At 40.3% G+C, this 20803-nt stretch overlaps 1 protein-coding gene across 1 annotated transcript in view; it reads left to right on the forward strand.

Annotated features, from left to right (window-relative positions):
- Nucleotides 1-9627: 9627 nt before the first annotated feature.
- ccdc87 (coiled-coil domain containing 87) overlaps nucleotides 9628-20803 on the forward strand; it is a 69052-nt gene continuing 57876 nt past the window's right edge. The window contains exons 1-4 of the mRNA XM_080207304.1: nucleotides 9628-9742; nucleotides 13488-13683; nucleotides 18542-18690; nucleotides 19427-19677. Of these exons, the coding sequence (XP_080063430.1) occupies nucleotides 13500-13683; nucleotides 18542-18690; nucleotides 19427-19677 (584 nt within the window). The 5' untranslated portion in view covers nucleotides 9628-9742; nucleotides 13488-13499. The remainder of the gene's footprint in view (nucleotides 9743-13487; nucleotides 13684-18541; nucleotides 18691-19426; nucleotides 19678-20803) is intronic.

Consider the following 20803-nt stretch of genomic DNA (forward strand, 5'->3'; position numbering starts at 1 on the left):
GTCTGTTTTAAGATCTATATTTCATTATCATGAAAGTTTCTCATTCCAAATATAGGCAAACCAGGGAACACTTGATAACATGAATTTCATGACATCTGCATCACATCTTTAAAAATTGTATAACTATAAACCTTTCATAATACTCCATCCTAAATGACTTTGTAGCTAATGAAGTATTGTCATGTTGTAATGTAGTATTTGCATGTTGCAGAGTCCCACAGCAATATGTTAATCACTAGATAATCTTTTGTGTGATGTTGATTGAGGGATAAATATAGACCATGATGCTATGAATAATTCCCTTGCTCTTCCAAGAAGTGCCGTGTTCTTTGACATTCACCTGAGAGATGGCACATGGGCCACAGGTTAACATTTCATCCAAATGGCGGCACTTTTTCCAGTGCAGTACCTGAGGGAGCACGGCACTGCTGGATCAGTGTTGACATATGTGCTTGCGATTTGAAACCATAACCTTTTGATTTTGAGGCAAGAATGCTACCAGCTGAGCCCTGGCTAACATTAATTGGTTAACTCTATGGCTAAACCTCTGCTAATAACATTTGGTTGTTAAGAGATAAGGATCCACAAGGTGACGCCACAGCTGTTGACAGTTTTTGAGTTGATGTATCTAATCTACCTCCTCACATAAAACCATGAGCAGAATTAGGCCACTTGGCCTATTGAATCTGCTTTGCCATTATTTCATGGCTGATATTTTTCTCATCCCCGTAACCCCTGATCCCCTCATTAATAAGAACCTAGCTATCTCTGTCTTAAAGACACTCAATGACCTGGCCTCCATAGCCTTCTGCAGCAAAGATTTCCACAGATTCACCACACTCTGGCTGAAGAAATTCCTCATCTCTGTTTTAAAGGATCATCCCTTTAGCCTGAGGTTGTGCCCTCTGGTTCCAGTTTTTCTTACTCGTGGAAACATCCTTTCCACATTCATTCTGTCCATGCCTCTCAGTATCCTGTAAGTGTCAATAAAATCCCCTCTTCATCCTTATAAACTCCAACCAGTACAGATTCAGAGTCTTCAGCCATTCCTCACATGACAAGCTCTTCATTCCACAGTCATTCTTGTGAACCTTTTCTGAACCCTTTCCAAAGCCAGCACATCCTTCCTTAGACATGGGGTCCAAAAGTGCTTTCAATACTCCAAATGGGGTCTGACCAAACCTTACATAGCCTCAGAAGTACATCCCTGCTCTGTATTCTAACCTTCTTGATAATGAAATCTAACATTGCATTTGCCTTCCTAACTGCCGACTGAACCTGCACATTAACCCTAAGAGAATCCTGAACAATGACTCCCAAGTCCCTTTGTGTTTCTGATTTCCTAAGCATTTTCCCATTTAGAAAGTAGTCTATGCCTCCATTCCTTCTTCCAATGTGCATAACCTCACACTTTTCCACATTGTATTCCAACTGCCACTTCTTTGTCCACTCTCCTAACCTGTCCAAGTCCTTCTGCAGCCCCCCTGTTTCCTCAAGACAAAGAAACAACATATGCAAGCCAGCTGTGCAAGATTCTGGGTTACTTGTCATGATAAATGTGAAGTGTTATTAAATATGAAGTTACTCAAAATGATTTTTTAACAATAGTGATGGAAGATATATGATTGTGTATCAATAGGAGAGCCTACATACAGAGGAGTGGTACAGTGGTTAGCACTGTTGCCTCTCAGTGCTAAGGACCCAAGTTCGATTCCTGGCTTGGGTCACTTCTGTGTGGAGTTTGCACATTTTCCATGTCTGCATGGGTTTCCTCCAGGTGCTCCAGTTTCCTTCTACAATCCAAAGATGTGCAGGTTAGGTAAATTGGCCATCCTAAATTCTCCCTCAGCGTTCCCGAACAGGCACTGGAGTATGGCGACTAGGGGATTTTTAATAACTTCACTGTTACTACTAATGTTTAGTAACTTAATTGCAGTGTTAATGTAAGCTGACTTGTGACTAATAAATAAACTTTAACATAGTCTAGGAAAGTCTCAAACTATTTGTATTTGAACCTTTTCAGTTTTTTTTATATAGGTGTTCCCATCTCTGTAAAAGTGCCTAAAAATAGGGATCTAGTTGGGGATCTCTGAAAACTTGTAACAATTCTACTGAAATTGACTACAAGTATATCTAGATCCTAGCATACTTTTTTTTAAATTGAATTGGGTTTCAACAAGGTCAGCAATGCGTTTTGCTTTTGTACTGAATATTTCTAAGCATAAGTAACAGTGAAATAAATCTTAGTATGTCAGCTGCAACAGCAGTGTTCTGCTTTAATTTCTCCACATCCTTTAGCACAAAATTATAGGCAATTTCATATACAAATATAATATGATAAAGTTTCCATTTTTAGCCAATTGATATGGCAACTGCTTTAGGGGACTCCCACAAAGTTTCTAATGCATTAGTAAACATTATGACAACCATATGCACATTTATAAACAGAAATAAATCAAAAGGACCACAGACTCCATTGCAAGAAGTTGAAATTGGTTTTAAAAAAAACAGCAATTATTCGTCGCTGGGGAATGCTCAATTCTCCAAAGATTAAAAACAAGATGAAGTTTCACAATCTGGTATAATAAAGAAGTAGGGGTAGAATGAATCAATATGTCTTTGTACTTAGGTTGTATGGGTGCAGAGGAGAGATACTTGAGATGTAGAATATGCAGGGAACCGGTCTAATAAACAAAGTCATATCAGATTGAAGTAAAAAGTGAAACAAAATGCCAAATTAAAAGGGACATCAGACAAGACAAAGTGAACCTGGGGTTTTGAAAAAAGACAACTTGAGTGGCTAGGGCCTTTTCCTGTCACCAGGCATCTGAGTGCCGTCAGCTTCTTAGAGTTGGTTGCTCGTCCAGAGGTACCCTTCAGATGACATCGCTATATAAAATGAAGTTGGTTATTTTTGGAGGACTGTGAGAACTTGTTTCGTAAATCGCCTACCGAGTTTTAAATACAGCAATTAATATGTTTGTAAAAACTGCTCAGATGCAAAGCTATTCCTGGGCATTTTCTGTGTTGATGCAACATAATGACATTCAAAGTTGGATTTCCTGGAACTGGCTCTCTTTCTCCCTCTCTGATAATTTCCCTTTTTCTCGCACCACCTTTCTCTGTGTCTCATATTATCCAAAGTGCCCATTATCCAACTGCTTTTTAACTCAGTTCATTTAACCGATTGGTTTACTATTCATTTCAGTCTTAATTGGAATTAAATTCCTTCTTCTGATTAATGTAGGTGGAAGTTATTAGCAAATCTTCCTCAGCAGTCAGGCTGAAGGTGGTAGTTATTTTAATCTGGTCCAGAATTAGTTGGTGCTCAGTTCAATCTCAGTGAGAAATGATCTCTGAGTCGTTTCATGCATTTCACAAATTCAGTGACAAGAAGGGAAGCATGTTTGATTTGGCCCAATGTGTGTAAAAGCATCCCAAGGCTGCTATGTTGTCAGGAGCATTGAGTTTAACCAGACTGATCTGCTTAGTTTTTGGTTAAAGTTGTTTAGACAAATTGTGCCTTCAGTTGTTGACAATATATAGGACTGCATTGCACGCACTTATTTTACATGCACTCCAAAAAGACACTCAAACAAATGTTTCAGCTTCCAAATGGAAAGTAAAGGATTCAGTAGTCAGCTCACACAGGGAACTACTTTGGAATATGTAAATACAGACCTCACTAACTGAATATTCTCTGCTGTGAATTATACGATGACGAACTGTAATGAAATAGGCAGTTAATTTAAGTGGCGGAAGATGGGTGGATGATTGGACCCCATCTCCCTCTTGCTACTTCCAATTCTGTGTGTCCATGATGTTGAGAGATGTGGAAGAAATTGGTTGTTTGACTGTGGCCTGTTCTTGTCAGTGAGCGCATATGTAAAGTCTGTGAATGTTTTCTACTTTGAGATATTAATACTGCAGTAATGCTTACCTCTCTGGTAGTCTGAGCAATGAATATCCCACAGGTTTTGATTTGATTTATTGTTGTCATATATATTGGGATACAGTGAGAAGTATTGTTTCTTGTGCACTATATAGACAAAACATAGTGTTGGTAGAATACATCGGGGATAAGGAAAGGAGAGAGTGCAGAATATTGTGTTACATTCATAGCTGGGTGTGGAGAACAATGAGCTTAATATATGGTAGGTCCATTTAAAAAGTCTGATGGCAGTAGGGAAGAAGCTGTTCCTAAGTCGGTCGGTACACGAGCTCAGACTTCTATATCTTTTTCCTGAAGAAAGATATGGGGTGCTTTATTATGCTGGTTGCTTTTCCAAGACAGTGGGGAAGTGTAGAAGGAGTCAATGGAGGGGAGGCTGGTTTGTGTGATGGATTGGGCTACGTTCACAACCCTTTTGTAGTTTCTTGTGTCAGACTAGGAGCCACATCAAGCTGTGATACATCCAGAAAAGATGATTTCTACGGTGCAGCTGTAAAAATTGGTAAGAGTCACAGTGGACATGCTGAATTTCCTAAGCCTCCTGAGAAAAGTAGAGGCATTCTTAACTATAGCATCAGCGTGGAGGGACCAGGACAGGTTATTGATGATCTGGATCTTGATCTTTGGAGGGAAATATCCTGTTTGATTGGGACCTGTTTTTGTCAGCGGATTCCTTTATACAGTCTGAGTTTTGTCAGGCTTGAGATATTAATGCTGCAGTAATGCTCATCTTTCTGATATTCTGATCAATGAATGCTCCGCATATTACTGAAAGGGATTTACCTGAGTATTTTCCCATGGATGTTTGTGGGAGCCTATTACGTGCATTTTCCCTACTGAGGTTGCTACCTCATCTCGGTGAGTTTGGTGAAGTGTGTGGTGGGTAAGAAGGGTCAGGGGATCTATTCAACTCAAGCTATATCCATCTTTCTCTCAGTCTCTCACCTTTCTTTTAAATGAACATTTAAGTGTACAAATGTCATAAATAAAATGAGATAAAAAGGGAAAAATGAAGTATAGAGTGAACCCAATTTCCATCTGATCCTTGCAGCTCTGCCTATGACCTTTCGGTGGGAGCTGTGGTGCAATCTGGCCTGTGTGACTGGGGGCTTTTTCCTGTCAGTGAGCACCCGTGTAGAACCAGTGAGCGGTGTTAGCTTCTTAGAGTCTAACACTTCAGTAATGTTTCTCTCCCTAATCTCCCAGACAATGTATATATCCTAGATGACATCACTGCATAAATTTAAGCTGAAAGCCAATGTTATTGCTAGGTGTGAATGCTATTGTCTTGCAAAATGTTAATTTTCCATGAAATAAACCAAATTATGATGAAACCAAATTATGAAAGGAAACAAGAACATGTTGCATTATACAGTTATAACACTTGGGGCAGGGATATGACATTATTGGATGGGGGGCAAAAATGAAGGGCCCCTCAAAGAGTAAGTCCAAGTCCACCACTGAGTAAGGATGCAAAAATTTAGTTCTGGCATTATGAAGCTAGATACAGCAGCTACATGGGCAGACAGTGAAGGAATTTTTGAGGATGAATATCATAACTGTTCAGTTGATAAGTGAATCAAGTTAGGTAATTTTATTGCTCAGATTAACAGCAAATCTTGAACGTGAACATTCAGACTTTGGCGATTAGTACAATGGATTTCTTATGACCAAGACATGCACGCTGAAAGAAGTGAAGGTAGTGAAGCGATTAAGATCCCTGAAACCATGAACAGATGACAGGTATTGTCCAAAATATTACAAGACCTAAACAAGGTCCTAGAAATAAAGATGGATTAAGCAAACTTACAACTTGGAGAGTTTCCAGTTTTCAGAGAGATTTTAGGGAATCTTTATTCAGGAAAATGTGTGGCTAAATACAGTACAAAGCCATTACAAATGTGATTATGAGCTGACTTCCTGGAGCTAGTATAATCTTACATTGAAGAGTTGGAATTAATAGCGAAGGGGGAAAATAGGGACCAAGTGATTAGTTTTTCCACATCAGAATAAATTACAAATATATGAGCTCTAAAAGCCAGGAATTAGATTGGGGGAGTTTGCTGTACACAACTTAGCAGCCATTTTTCTTGTATCACACAGAATAATAGAAAATAAGAGCAGGAGTTGGCCATTCAGCCCTTTGAGCCTGCTCCATTATTCAGAATGATCATGGCTGATCATCCAATGCAGTAAACTGTTCCTATATTCCCTCCATATCCTTTGATCTCTTTAGCCCCAAGACTTAAATCCCTCAAGACCTAAATCAAACTCTTCATTGAAAACATACAATATTTTGGCCTCAACTACTTTCCATGGCAGAGAATTCCACAAGCTCACCACTATGGATAAAAACATTTCTCCTCATCTCAGTCCTCAATAGTTTAAAATTTATTTTAAGTTTATCTATTAGTCACAAGTAAGGCTTACATTGGAGTTACTGTGAAATTTTGAGTTACCACACAATGGTGCCTGTTCGGGTCAATGCACCTAACCAGCACATCTTTCACTCTGTGGGCAGAACATGCAAACTCCACACAGACAGTGACCCAAGCCAGGAATCGAACCTGGGTCCCTGGCGCTGTGAGGCAGCAGTGCTAACCACTGTGCCACCATGCTGCCCCATATCCTTGGTGACCTCAGGTTTTGGACTCCTCCATCATTGGGAAAATTCTTTCTACATTTACCCTGTCTAGTACTGTTTGAATGTTATAGGTTCCTATGAGATTGCCCCTTCATTCTTTGAAACTCCAGTTAATATAATCCTAAGCGACTCAATTTCTCCTCATATACATCAGTTGCATCATTTCAGGCATCAGTCTGGTAAATCTTGCTGCAGTCCCTCCATCAGAAGAACATTCGTCCTCAGATAAGGAGACCAAACTGCACACGATATTCTAGGTGTGATCTCACCAAGACGTTGCATAACTGCAGCAGGATGTCTCTGCTCCTATACTCGAACAATGACCACAATTTAAAAGTACTTTGGCTGTAAAACACTGAGATGCCCTATGGTCATAAAAAGTACTACATAAATGCAAATCTATCGTGTTTGTCAAATGAGAGCAGGTCACAAAAATATTTAGAAGGTAAATGGATGGTTGGAGAATGGCATTACCACAAAAAAGCTGCCTTCATAAAAAGTCAACAGATGAGGCGTGGGCAGGAAATACATAGCATCCCAGAATAGGATAAAAGATATCATGTAAGTAGGAACACATATATAAACCAAAAGCAAAATAGAGCAGGTGCTGGAAAAAAAGCTGAAAATGCTGGAAATCTGCAGGTCATGTAAGTGATGCAGGATGCAGTGAAGCTACAATGCCACTTAATTGCTGCAATTTGTAATTATGCCATTGCTTAAATCTGTTTGCATGAGGAATTTTCATTGACAGATTACCTAGCATGTTAACATAAAAAGAATAATCAAAATTCACGATCAAAGGTAGGGAAGTTTGCACACAGCAAATGTCTGTACTCATTTTTATACACTAGATTGTACATCAGTAGTTTTATTGCAAATACATATTCATGTGATTACAAAACAAATACATCTTGGGCCTTAGCAACGTATTTTATGAGACATGACAATTGTTTTAGTACTGCTGTTGCCAAGGTTTGAATATCTTGCTGTGTTACGTTTTCTACTATATACCAAACAACTCATTTTTTTGTGATTTATTTAATCATTAGTGTTATTCAATCCCAATATTTGCAGTACAACAAAGCTACTGCAAATCAAATGAGTTAGATATTCCTGCCGCATTTCAACTGTCTGCACTGTTACTAAAATTCACACAGAATCTCAGGGTTGGAGTATCATACTTCATCTACATTAGTTTACCATTTATTATCCGGAAAACCCTTGAATGTGTTCCATCTTTTCTGGAACTTGGTATTTGAATCCTTCTTATCAGGTTTCCGCCTCAACCATAGGTTTAAACCAGTTTTTATCAAGGTCAAAAATAATACCCTCTAGGACCATGACAAAGGTAAACTTTCCCTCCTTGATCTTCTCAACTTGTCTGCAATCTTTGTTTGATATGGTTGACCATTCCATCCTTCTCCAACATCTCTTCATTCGCATCTGGCTTTGTGGGATTGGATTAACCTGGTTCTGATCTTTTCACTTGCAATGGCTCCTCTTCCTGTACCATTACTACTGGGTTTTACCAAGGATCTTGTAGCTGGATAGTTAACAGCTAAACATCCACAAAACACGATGGGAAAAGTAGTCAACTTTACACAAGCAAGAACTGTGAGAACAGCTATAGTTGCAGAATAAGCCTGCTAAGTAAGCAATGTGTGTGATAAGATGTATTCAACATAATAGTTGTTGTGGCTGTGAAGATTGCTAGGCAAGGGTAGTAGATATGTCATATTTTTGCAATTGATACTGGGCAAATTGATGACCCTAGGTCACAGGTTTATATGGCTAAGAACATTTTTGATGCAGGAAGAAACTAGATAATAAGGGAGAAGTTAACAGCATCAGCCATGTGGAGGACCAACTGCAAGACCAACTATCATGAAAACTGCCCTTATATGGACCTACCAAATATTAAGCTGATCTTTCTCTATACCCTAGCGAATGTCTGTACTCGTTTTTATACACTAGATTGTACAGCAGTGGTTTTATTGCAAATACATATTCATGCGATTACAATTACATCTCGGGCCTTAGCAATGTATTTTATGGGACATGACAATTGTTTTAGTACTGCTGTTGCCAAGGTTTGAATATTTTGTTGTGATATTTTCTGCACTCTCCTTTCCTTCTCCCCTATATACTCTAATAAACGTATGCTTTGGCTATATTGTGCATAAGAAACAGTACTTTCAACTGTATCCTAATATGTGCCAATAATAAATCAAGTTCTGTTTCTCCAATCATACCTGTGCTTGTTGACTTACATTGCCTTGATTTTAAAATTCTCATCCGCCCATGGCTTTCCCTATCTCTGTAAACTCCAGCTCCATAATCCTTTGAGATATGTGTGCACTTTCCAATTCTGGCCTCTTGTGTGTCCCTTATTTTAATTTTAGGTCCATTCAAAAGTCTGATGGCAGGAGGGCAGAGGTTCTTGAGTCGGGTTGGTGCGTGGTCTCAGACTTTTGCATCTTTTTTACTTCTAATAGTTTTTTGACTAGATTCTTTTTAATAGTCCAGCGATGACACCACTACACCATCACCTCAAGTGATATCTTTGTCAGATCAGTGTAGTTTGTGGATGTTGGGGAGTGGGCCAGAGCCAGGCTGCATATGGGGTGGCTGTATGGGAAGGTCTCCAGTGGAGATGAGCTCTAGCTGCCTGTGGGGGAGGGTTTGCAACTGCGCATGGAGGCAAAACGGCCGTTTGCAAATGCGCCCCATTGAAGTTTGTCTCCCACAGCGGGTCAGCGTGAAACCATCAATTAAAAAAAAATCATAAATTAAACAATTCTCAAGGCGGTGTTCGACAGGAGTTCTCACCTGCGCCTTTTACCTGCACCCGAATGACATCCTCAGCCACATTCTGCGTCCGGCCGTCTCCTAGCAACCAGCCGGAGCCCTCTCTCTCTCTGTGGGATCCCTCCGCCGCACCGCGGAGAGCGAGGGGAGGGCAGGGCGGAGGGAGACGGCCGAAGAAAGCTGAGTGAAGCGTTCTGACCACCCTCTACCCTCTTTCGGCGGCGGCGGCGGAGGATGGAGCAGCAACAAGGCGCTGTCAAAGCTGGACTGTCACCCCTGAGAGCCAGAGGCTTGTGTGTGTGTCCCTCAACACACACACACACCAGCCAAACCCTCAGGTAAAGGGGCTGGGGGCATTTCTCACCTTTATTCTCAGTGGTCGTGAGGATGCATGATGACTCAGAGGCGCCGCAGTGTTAGTGTGTGATGATATCCACATTGACACAACAATTGATTGCAATTAGAGTAAAGTATAATGCTTAATTTAGTTACTAGAAATGAGCAGTCTGAGCAGGTTATCTCTGACCTTTGCAGGTCTGGATTTCAATCGTTTTATTTTAATCTTTCTGCACAGAGTTTGGAGTTACATATACACTTGTGTATATATTCATATATATGTACATGTGTATATATATTTATATATATGTACTCATATATATAAAATCATAGAATTCCTACAATACAGAAGGAGGCCATTCAACCCATCAAGCCTGCACTGACAGCAATTCATTCCAGGCCCTATCCCTGTAACCCCACATGTTTAACCTGACACTAAGGAGAAAATTAGCATGACTGATCAACCTAACCAACGTGTCTTTCAGACTGTGGGAAGAAACCAGAGCACCCGGAGCAAACTCACACTCACACAGGGAGAATGTGCAAACTCCCCACAATCACCCAAAGCTGGAATCGAACCCGGGTCCCTGGCACTGTGAGGCAGCAGTGCTAATGGCTGTGCTACCATGCTGCCATAAAGTAGATGTATTATTTGTTCAGCCACTATATATAAATGCACTGATCGAGTGTCAACTATGAACAGATTCTTGTAGTGTCATTTGATTACTGAGCACTATATTTATTATTACATTACCAGATCAATTTTGCACTTCTTAGAATATCAGAAACGTACTTTACAAAATAAATAGTGATTTTGAAAAGGCAAGAATAAAGCACAAACAGCCTAATGGTACTGCACATTGTTGGATAGCATCTTTCTTATCTTGATCTACAGGTTCATTAACTAATTTTGGCGGCAGGATTGCAAGGTCAGTTGTTTCAAGCAATGTGTTTGCACATTTTACTGTTCAGCTACAACACTTGCGTTGTAAGTACTCGACAATGTGGAAAATTTGCCCAGGTGTGTCCTTTCCACAAAAAGCAGGACAAATCCAATCCAGCGATTTATTGTCCAATCGGCCTCTTCTCGATCATCAGCAAAGTGAAGGAAGGGGTCGTGACAGTTCTGTCAAGCAACACTTACACTACAGTAACCTGCTCATTGACACTCAGCCAGGTCTCCTCATTACCATAAGACAATGAGATATACGGTCAGAATTAGGCCATAAGGCCAATTGAGTCTGCTCCGTCATTCAATCATGATTGATAAGTTTCTCAACCCCATTCTCTTGCCTTTTCAACATAGCCTTTGTTCCCCTTACTAATGAAGAACCTGCTTCTCTCTGTCTTAAATACACTCAATGATGTAGTCTCCACAGCCTTCTGTGGCAATGAATTCCACCAATTCACCACCCTTTGGCTGAAGAAATTGTTCCTCATCTTGGTTCTAAAGGGTTGTCCCTTCACTCTGAGACTGTATTGTCGGATTCTAGCCTCTCTTACTAATAGAAACATCTTCCCCATGTCCACTCTATCCAGGTCTTTCAGTATTCTGCAAGTTTCAATAAGATCCTCCCTCATCCTTCTAAACTCCGAATACAGACCCAGAGTCCTCAAACGCTCTTCGTACATCAAGCTGCTCATTTCAGGGATCATTCTCTTGAATCTCCTCAGGACCCTCTCCAGGGCCAGCACATTCTTCTTTAGGTACAGGGCCCAAAATTGCTCACAATATTCCAAATGTGGTCTGACCAGGGCCTTAAAAAGCCTCAGCAGTATATCCCTGCTCTTGAATTCTCGTCCTTTGAAACAAATACTAACATTGCATTTGCCTTCCTAACTTCCAATTCAACCTGCAAGTTAACCTTAAGAGAATCCTGAACAAGGACTCCCAAGTCCCCTTGCACTCCCAAATTCTCTTCCCATTTAGAAAATAGTCTGCACTCTTCTTCCTACCAAGGTGTATAACCTCTCACTTTCCCACATTGTATTCCATCTGCCACCTCTTTGCCCACTCTCTTAACCTGCCCAAGTTCTTCTGCTGCTTCCTCAATACAACCTGACCCTCCACCTATCTTTGTATCATCTGCAGACTTAACCACAATATCCTCAGTTCCTTCATCTAGATCTTTTATGTATAAAATGAAAAGTTGCAGTCCCAACACTGCCCCTGTGGAACTCCACTAGTCACTGGCTGCCATCCTGAAAAGAAATCTTTTATCCCTACTCTCTGCCTTCTGCCAGTCAGTCAGTCTTCTATCCATGCCAGTACGTTGCCTCTAACACCTTGGTCCAAACGTAGACTAAACATTTGAAATTGAGGAGAGGCGAAAGTAACTGGCCTTGATATCAAGGCAATGTTTGGCTGTGAAGCATCAAGGAGTCACCACAAAACTGAAGTCCATGGACCTTGTGTAGCTCATTCATCTGTTTCCTCCAGGCACTAGTCTGGTCATCAGTGAGCGACCTGCCCTGGAGGAACAGTTCAGTGGCGTCATTAACAGAAGGAAAGAGGGTTCTTGATATTTCGACAATTAGATCAATATACCATACTGTAATGCACACTGCGATGAAGTCAAGGAAAATTATCCTTATTTAGAACTGCTTCTTTTGGAAGCCATTTTCAATGAAAATCGGTAATCTGATAACATGTGCTTCTTTCTTGTTGAAAACCAGTTTGGTCTTGTTATGATAGTGCGTGCATGCCAGTGCAGTCAATAACATGTACCTTTAAAAAGCTGCATCACGACATGACTGATATCACTTTGTGTGCAACTGGAGTATAAAAAGTACAGCTTCTTTGAGAGATATTCACTATTGCCAGTGATGTTGTATCAGCAAGACTCTACATACACCTCATCAATTGGGCATATAGTCATGTAATCGGCCTGTGTAATTTAGGTCCCAGGCCAGATCAAGTCCTGTCCAGAGTTGTAAATCATTGTTGCTAGTAATAAACTTCAAATACTTGTGTTTGATCAGAACCCTCATCAGTCTCAATATCTTACATTGTATAGATAGCAGAGAGACAGATGATCTCTTGAGATCTACATTGAGATTCTCAACATATAAAGATCATGACACACCATGTCAGGTCCGCACTCAGAATGTTCTCCACTTCTGGCTGGTTCTGCTGTAGAATTAGGTTCTCTACCACCTTAAGCAGAATGCTAGTAGGGATCATTGTGGATTTTTGCTGGCTTTTGGGAAAGTGATGACTTTTAGACATGCTCCAGGATTTTGGCAGTCTTCGCTTGCACTTAATCCTTGTAAAGAACTTGGCCAATCATGAGCAGGCCCAAGAGGTTTTAGGTACAGTACTTGGGGAGGCTATATCATAACCAGTAGTTAATGCATAAATAATGAGTTAATAATAATAAGAATAATAATGCAGCTAGTCAGCATTCTCACTGCACCACCCGCCTTACATCGGGGAAGCCAGTGATCCTCTGAGCAAACAAAACTCAACAAGCCTACACTTGAAGGACACCGGTATCGGAAGCAGAAACCTTCAGCGATATGACATCCTTTTAAGTTGGATAGAGTTCAGATGTGATGATTTGGACCATAGTCAGACAGTGCAGTTGAGGGTGAGGGTAGTGAAAGGTAGTTACAGCTGAGTGTCACCAATACACATTTGGAAGCTGACTTTACACTGACAAATGTTGTGAATATGATGCAGGATATTTTACATTTTTTTAAATTGCCAAGTTGCAAAATACATTTGGATTATTTTCTTTTCGATAGTGATTTCCTGCAATGAAGACCAAAGATCTTGGTGTAACAATTATGGAAAATAAAAGCAGCAGGCAATCAAAAAGATATGATTTACGTTCTATGGTGCGCAGCACAGTTGCAGCTAAGGAACTCCACCAAAGATATAAAGACATGCTGGAACCTCTGAGCCTCTTCGAGTCTGGCACTGAAGACATAAAGCCGCCAGGTACCCCTACATGATATTACAACTTAATGATTGTTGGTCTCTGCAACTGCTTAATTTTATTACATCAATCAAAATTATTTGAAATTATCTGTGTGCTGGAAATATATTTTGGCCGTAAGACAATTTCTCTCCTGCGCGTTGCTGTGGGAAAAAGGGTGAGGTTAGTGACAAAGAAACTTAATTTATAAAATAGCTTTCAATCAATTTCTGGATGTTCCAAAGCATTTTACAGTGATTTTGCAATCACTGATATGCTATGTAAACTACACAGGACCCAACCGTCTGCTGCAATCCAAAACTCACTGTGCAGGGAACAAACAAGCTGCACATAAGAAGGTTCTTTTAAGATGTGTACACATGCTGCCATGTAGCAATCATTAAGGAACTGTGCAGTACATCAAATGGGTTACACACAGTGAAGGAAAAATTGAAAGGAACATTGTTTTAATATTTGGAAATGTGCAGCCAATTTGCACAAAGCAAGACCCCATAAACAGCAACAAGATAATGATGAGATCATCCATTTTGTGAAGCTGTTTGAGAGAGAAATATTGGGCAGAACATTTCAGAGGAGTCCCTTTTCCTGCTTCGCAAACAGTCCTCATTTCTTGTACCAGGTGCATTTATGTGAAAACAATTTGCATATCTTACACAATTGACTGCCTGTATAATGTAATTGTGTCAGAAGAATTACAAATCATTTGTTAGCTGCCCTCGAGTGGCTGCTGAGCAAAATTTGTACTTTAAAATTAAAAGGAATTGTTTTGAGAAAATAACCCAGCTATTGTCAGGCAATTTTAAGGCTGCTGTTATAGTGGAGTGCAATGTACATTTCGCAGACCACCGTCGAGGTATGTGCATGGAACCCTACTCCCTGGGTAATATATATTCATAAAAGCACAGACCAAGGCCAGATTTTTGCAGAGTTGGGAAGCATCCACGGATTTTTAAAAATGGTGTGAGGGACCGTTATGAAAAGTCCAGCCCCGACTTCTGACTGATCTAATTTTTGTCAGCATGACGAGGGAGATAGGGTACGAATCACACAAGAGGGAAACCAGAACTCAGCAAGGCCATTTGAATTATGCGCTGTGTTCAAACAGACTCCAGTATCTGGCTGCTGCAAGGGACTTGAATGCAGTGTTTGAATTCACAATTGATGAAGTAGATGTAAACTCTCTTGAAGAATGGATAAGCTCTATTTAAATGTCATAGACCACATTCTATGGTGTCCAGTCAGGTGCGCTTTCAGCAGGGGAGTGTAGCACATAAAATCTGATGGCTGGCTATCCTGCCTGCTGCCTTCACTCCCAACCTGGCCCATACCCCAAAGTGTTAGGTGGATAGGCACCAAAAGCAGCAGCTGTCCCACCATTTTGAAGGATTATTAATAGGGCTTGTTAACAAGCCTATTGACCTGACTATCACACTGCATGTGCTATAGTAAAGTTAGCATGGACAGGCAGTTGGGAGTTTAACAAAACTGATTAAGAGGCAGGAAGGTAAGGGTTACGTCCATCAAGATGTGTATGCACCAGGGACACTCTCCTCAAGATGCTACACCCACTTTGTCACTTCCCATTTGGCCACCATAACCCAAGCTGCCTACCCACTAGTCCTCTCCCTTGGCTCCCTGATTCTTCCTCCCCTCAAACCCCTAACTTACCTGGATCAATGATCCATGTAACCTTCATCTATCTCATGGCCTACTTGCCTAGCAGTAACCACAACTGAATTCTGGCATTGTTGGGACAGCTAGAATTACTGACCAATCAGATAGGCTAGTAGCTCTTTAAGGTTGGACTTGCACTAAGAGGTGGAAGTCCTACTGTGAATTTGTTTAGATCACACCCATTGTGTTATTGTTGTGAGGCAACCTTTTTAAAGTAGTAAAGTTGGTCCATTGGAATTGACCTTTCTTCCGGGTGGGGATGGGGATTGGGGGCGGGTGGTGGAGGGAGGATGAGGGATTGCACGAAGTACGTCATCCCATAAAATTCTGTCCATGATCTGAAGTTTTTTTCAGTTCCCTGCTCTTCAACCATGAAAAAAATAGGCTGAAGCTATCAGTGAAAATTAAAAAACCTCTGCTTTGATTGACAGACTACCTGGGGTAGGATAGAAAAAAATCATCTGATTGTGTAGTTGCAACACAATCCTTTGTTGACATTTCTCCAAGGTAGTTTTTATGACATTATGAATGCTTGGCTATGTTTTAAAAGCTGAAGTTATCTGAGTTGTCAGTTTTATTGACAGTTTAAGTAGCTCACAAAATGATCTGCCTTTGATGTGGGATCCAAATCGAACTGTTTCAATTGAGAATATTTAAAATCATTGGGTTTTTTGAGTTGATGTTTTTCATTATTATATGTGTAGAAGAGCTTTCCTCGATTGTAGAAGTTTACTTTTATCATCTACACATAGCTCTTGAGGTCTGTCCATAGTAGATGTTGAGCAAGTGGCTGTAGAGATAACAAGAGCTTATGGGGGCCATGGGGATTGAGTGAGAGCATGAGTTGGCATGGAGATGCATGTGAGTGAGGGGCAATGGGAGGTAGAAATAGAACATAAGTTGGCATGGAAGTGTTATAAGAATGAGGGGATGGATGTGAGGCATGAAGACAAATGGCCTAATGGTTTCTAAAACAACTAGGTCAAAGTCCCAAAAACCTGGCAAGCTTTCTCATCACCCAACCTTGACATTCAGCTGCATCGGAGCCTTCTAATCACTTCACCTTGGCATTTGCTCATCCCAGTGGTCACCTAGGATCTGTTTCCAGGGTCAGCAGGCATGTCTGTCTCTATGCTGCCCTGCCTGCTCAGGGAAGGGACTGAATTCAGTAAAATATCTGGAATTTTATTGGCCATCAATAGAATCTATTTATGGCCATGAATCCATTGGCCTGATTGGTCGAATGGGTCACATGACCTTCTTAAAACTTGCCTTTTAAAGGGGCATGCCACCACAATTGCATTATTAACCTATTTGTTCAATGAATTCCTACTACTCAAGAATTCAAGGTCTAATGGCATTTGGCACTGAAATGTAGCAACAATATGAATACTAAGAATAGAACTAACTGCTTGGGAAAACTAGTAGCATATTTACAGGATTTTCCTATGGGCCCCTGAACCCCACTGTCATGCAAAAATGAGAGTAAGAAGTCTGCAGTGTGTGTGGGAAACCATCACTCAACTGTGAATTTCCCTGAACTGGCCAACTAATGGCCTGAGGATCATCTAACGCAGGATGCAGGACAATGGACAGGATCTCAAAGGAGGAAGGTCAATAAGTGACTCTCTGGCTCGAAAGCAGCAGGTACATGAAAGAGAGTGAGTGCTTCCAAATAGAGGTGTCATCTCTCCAACTTTTTCAAACTTAAAATTAAAAAAAAGCCTTTGCCCATCACAGGGTGACCACAATTGCTGCTGAACCTTGGCACACAAGGAGGACCTCTAAGTTTGCCTCATTTGTTGGTCCCACAGTCTGCTGCTGTGAGGATGCCACAAAGCAGCAAAATTGTCCCTTGCTGTGGAAACCCAATGACTGGAAAAATCCCAATTGGCCTCCTGCCTTGAGGGGTCATTACCTAGTTCCACTGGCTACTACTGGTCGGGGACAGGTAGCTCTGCTGGCCCTCTAATCCCACCTTTGGGAAATTGATGCAGGGAGAGGAAGCCAGGGAATTGGTATGCAAGGTGTTTGTAGCAACTAGAGCCCTTTCTTGACTCCAGCAGCAGTGAAAATCCTGCCGCAGAACAAAGATGCTTCACTTAAAAGAAAAGGGACTTGTATTGTATAGCAATTTTCATGACCTTGGGACTTCTCAAAGCACTTGATAGCCAATGAAGTGCTTTTGGAACTGTCAATCAATAATGAAGGTTGAAACTTTACAGCACCTCATACTAATCGGATCCTCTGGTCTTGCTAATGTGACTGGAGGTTCCAATGGCCCACCAGCTTTGCTGTGGATTTCCCTGGGTTCCAACCAAGCAGTTTATTCAATTTTCAATTGGCCAGTGTATCATGAAGATTGCCATGTTAGGTGAGCAAATGACAAGTTAGAGACAAGTGATTGTGTCATAAAGTCTCTATGTCCAACTAGAGTTAACATGCCTTTAAGAGATATTAAATTTTGCATCCTAAAAGTTACTGAGTAAATACAGTGAAGAATTTGCATCGATCTGAAATCAATTTTTCATATCAATGTACATTTTCTTTTCAAGGCAGCTGAATTAAAATCATAGGATATAAAATGCAGCAGGAGGCTATTTGGCCCATCAAGTCTGCACTGACCACAATTCCACCCAGGCCCGATCCCTGTAACCCCACGCATTTACCCTTCTAATCCCCCTGACACTAAAGGGCAATTTACCATGGTCAATCAACCTAACGTGCACATCTTTGGATTGTGGGAGGAAACTGGAGCACCCAGAGGAAACCCATGCAGACATGGGGAGGATGTGCAAACTCCACACAGACAGTGACCCAAGCCAGGAATCAAACCTGGGTCCCTGGTGCTTTGAGGCAGCAGTGCTAACCACTGTGCCAGAAGTGGTGTGAGATCACCAGTGTGAAACAGGCATCCCAAAGTTCTAAAATATTAGTAATTTGCATTCTCACATGGCAAACCATGGTGTGTGTCTGAATGCACAGACCTCTCCTTTGAGCAGAAAACAGTGCAAACAGGGCAGTGTAATCTTATATTACCTCAAGCCAATTTCAAAAGGCACCTATATCCCAATACTCAGAATCTAAATGCGACATTTAGGATATCTTAAAAATATGATATCTTCATCGAATTTAGGTTGTGTGATTTGGTATATTGTTTGTATTCATTTTTAATTATGTCCTTAGTGTTTCAGCTAAAGCGCCCAGTAACTCCCATTGATCAAAGTGTACAGTCAGCCCCAACCACCCTTACTGATCTCTGTCAATTGATTCAAAGAAGGATTGCTGCAAAATCAGAAGTTGCATCTGTTTCTATAGCAACTCAACAGGCACTGGTAGGTGGATCAGTTTTTAAAAGGATTCTTTAATAGTCAACACCACTCAATGCTTTGGGCTGATGGCATTCATCACAACCCTGTTAAAGGATTTGTGCCCAGAATGTTAACTCTCTGACCTCCCTGCAGCTGCTAATTTTCTGTTTTATGTTTCTGTTTCAGATTTCCAGCGTTTGCAGTATTTTGCATTTTATTCATACTTTTTTTTACTGTTTGAGGTTAAAAGTTGGATTTCTTTTTTGGGTGTCCTCACTACAGCACTCTCACTTCCAACCAAAAGTAGTAGCTCAGTTGATGGCCAGTGGCAGCCCATCGATTGCTACCAGCTGGGCATTTGTGCCAATTACAGGTGCTGGTAGACTGTTGGACTGAGAGCCATCAGAGCTGAGCCTGATATTGTCATTGTTTAACATTAATTTCTTGTGAGATTACTGGGTAGTAATGAAGTGAGGAACTCCTAGATGTCTCTTTTGCTAATACTGTGGCAACTCTGAAACCAGTCATATAACTCCTATTATTGTGTATGACTCAGATTTGTATTTGCATTTTGAACCAACAGTCAAAACGTTGGACCTTTTTGGTTTTTATCTTTCAGCATACAAATCATATGTATTTATCAGTATAATTTTACTATAACATAAACAATATCTCTTTAGAAGTGATTATACAGTACTATTTTTGGGAAGATACTCTGCTTCTGAACAGATTAATTTCCAGCTGGCATTGTTATTCTTAGGGAGGAATGATTGTCGCAGATGTAAAGCTGCTTTGGGAGGAGTTTGTGCACTCTGCTCAAGACGTTACTCTGACAAACATGGAAAACAAGGAACTCAACCGACGAACTATTACACACATCATCACAGTGTGTGAACAGCTATTCCTTCATTATCTTCAGATGGTGGACGTAGTGAGACAGCGCTCTGTATTCACTGATGAGGCTAATCTTAGTAGGCTAAAGGCTCAGCTTGCTCTTGACTGCACCAAGTAGTAAGTTTGTCAATATAAATAAGCATGGTGTTGCTGTTTTAATTTATCTTTTTGTATTCATTCCTGATGTTTAATTTTATTACATAAAATCAGGCCATAGAAAATAATTTGAAAACACAGAATGCGCTACATGTTATGAATAGTTGATTCATAATAAATTTTGGAAATTGCAAAACAATTGCAAGTAATTATTTATATTCAGTTTTCTACTAGTCAAAACAAATAAGTCAGTTAACACAGATTCTAGGTGAAGGAGGTCATTTGGCTCATCTCAATCAATCCATTATTGTTACATCTAATTGTTTCTGAAATGATTCCAGGGTTACTGGCTTGATGATCTGTCTGAATGCTGAATTTTGTTTTATGAAGAACTTCCTGATATCAGTGCTAAATTACCATTCACCAACCTGAACCTATGCACTCTTTAGCTCGAGTCTACATTTAATTATTTGGGATTCACCTTTACATGTTGTATAATTTTATGAAGTTGTACCTCAGATGTTTTCTCACCATGCCAAAATTTCTCCAACCTTTCATCGTAACCTCATTTGTTGTCATGAAGGATGAGCTTTTGTCACCGTTCCCAATGCCTGTCTTCAAACACTCAATTGTCTCCCTTGGTTCTTGATGATTAGAATGTGTTTAATGAAATTAATTTAATTCAAACTTGTTTGAAGATAATATTTATTAGCTACTTATTATTAATATAAATCATCTTCCCATTTATGCTTTTATCTTTTCACAAGTAATGGAATCACTTGAAAGGTAAATACTTGCAAGGTTTTTATGTTACTTCATTGTGTTACAAATGAACTAACTTTCCTGAAGGTGCCTAACTTGCATAAAGATGTGTATACTTAATTCCTTTCCCCTCCATTTTTTTATTCCTATCTGCATGACAACTGTTGGTTACTGTCTAGCCTTGACACTACTAACTGAAGATGCTAGAAAACACAGCTCAAATTAAAACTTTTTATGATGAGTGATAGCTTAAAACATACCTGTTATTGATGGATAACAAAGAATAAGGGTGAACTAATAGAAAAGGTTTAAAAATTGAAGAAAGAATATTCCTGTAATTCACAAAATGCACAGCTTTAATAAGAAGAAAGGTTTTTTTCTTCAC

This window comes from Carcharhinus amblyrhynchos, chromosome 19, assembly GCF_965287045.1.
Source record: "Carcharhinus amblyrhynchos chromosome 19, sCarAmb.v2.hapA, whole genome shotgun sequence".
Classification (NCBI taxonomy): Eukaryota; Metazoa; Chordata; class Chondrichthyes; order Carcharhiniformes; family Carcharhinidae; genus Carcharhinus; species Carcharhinus amblyrhynchos.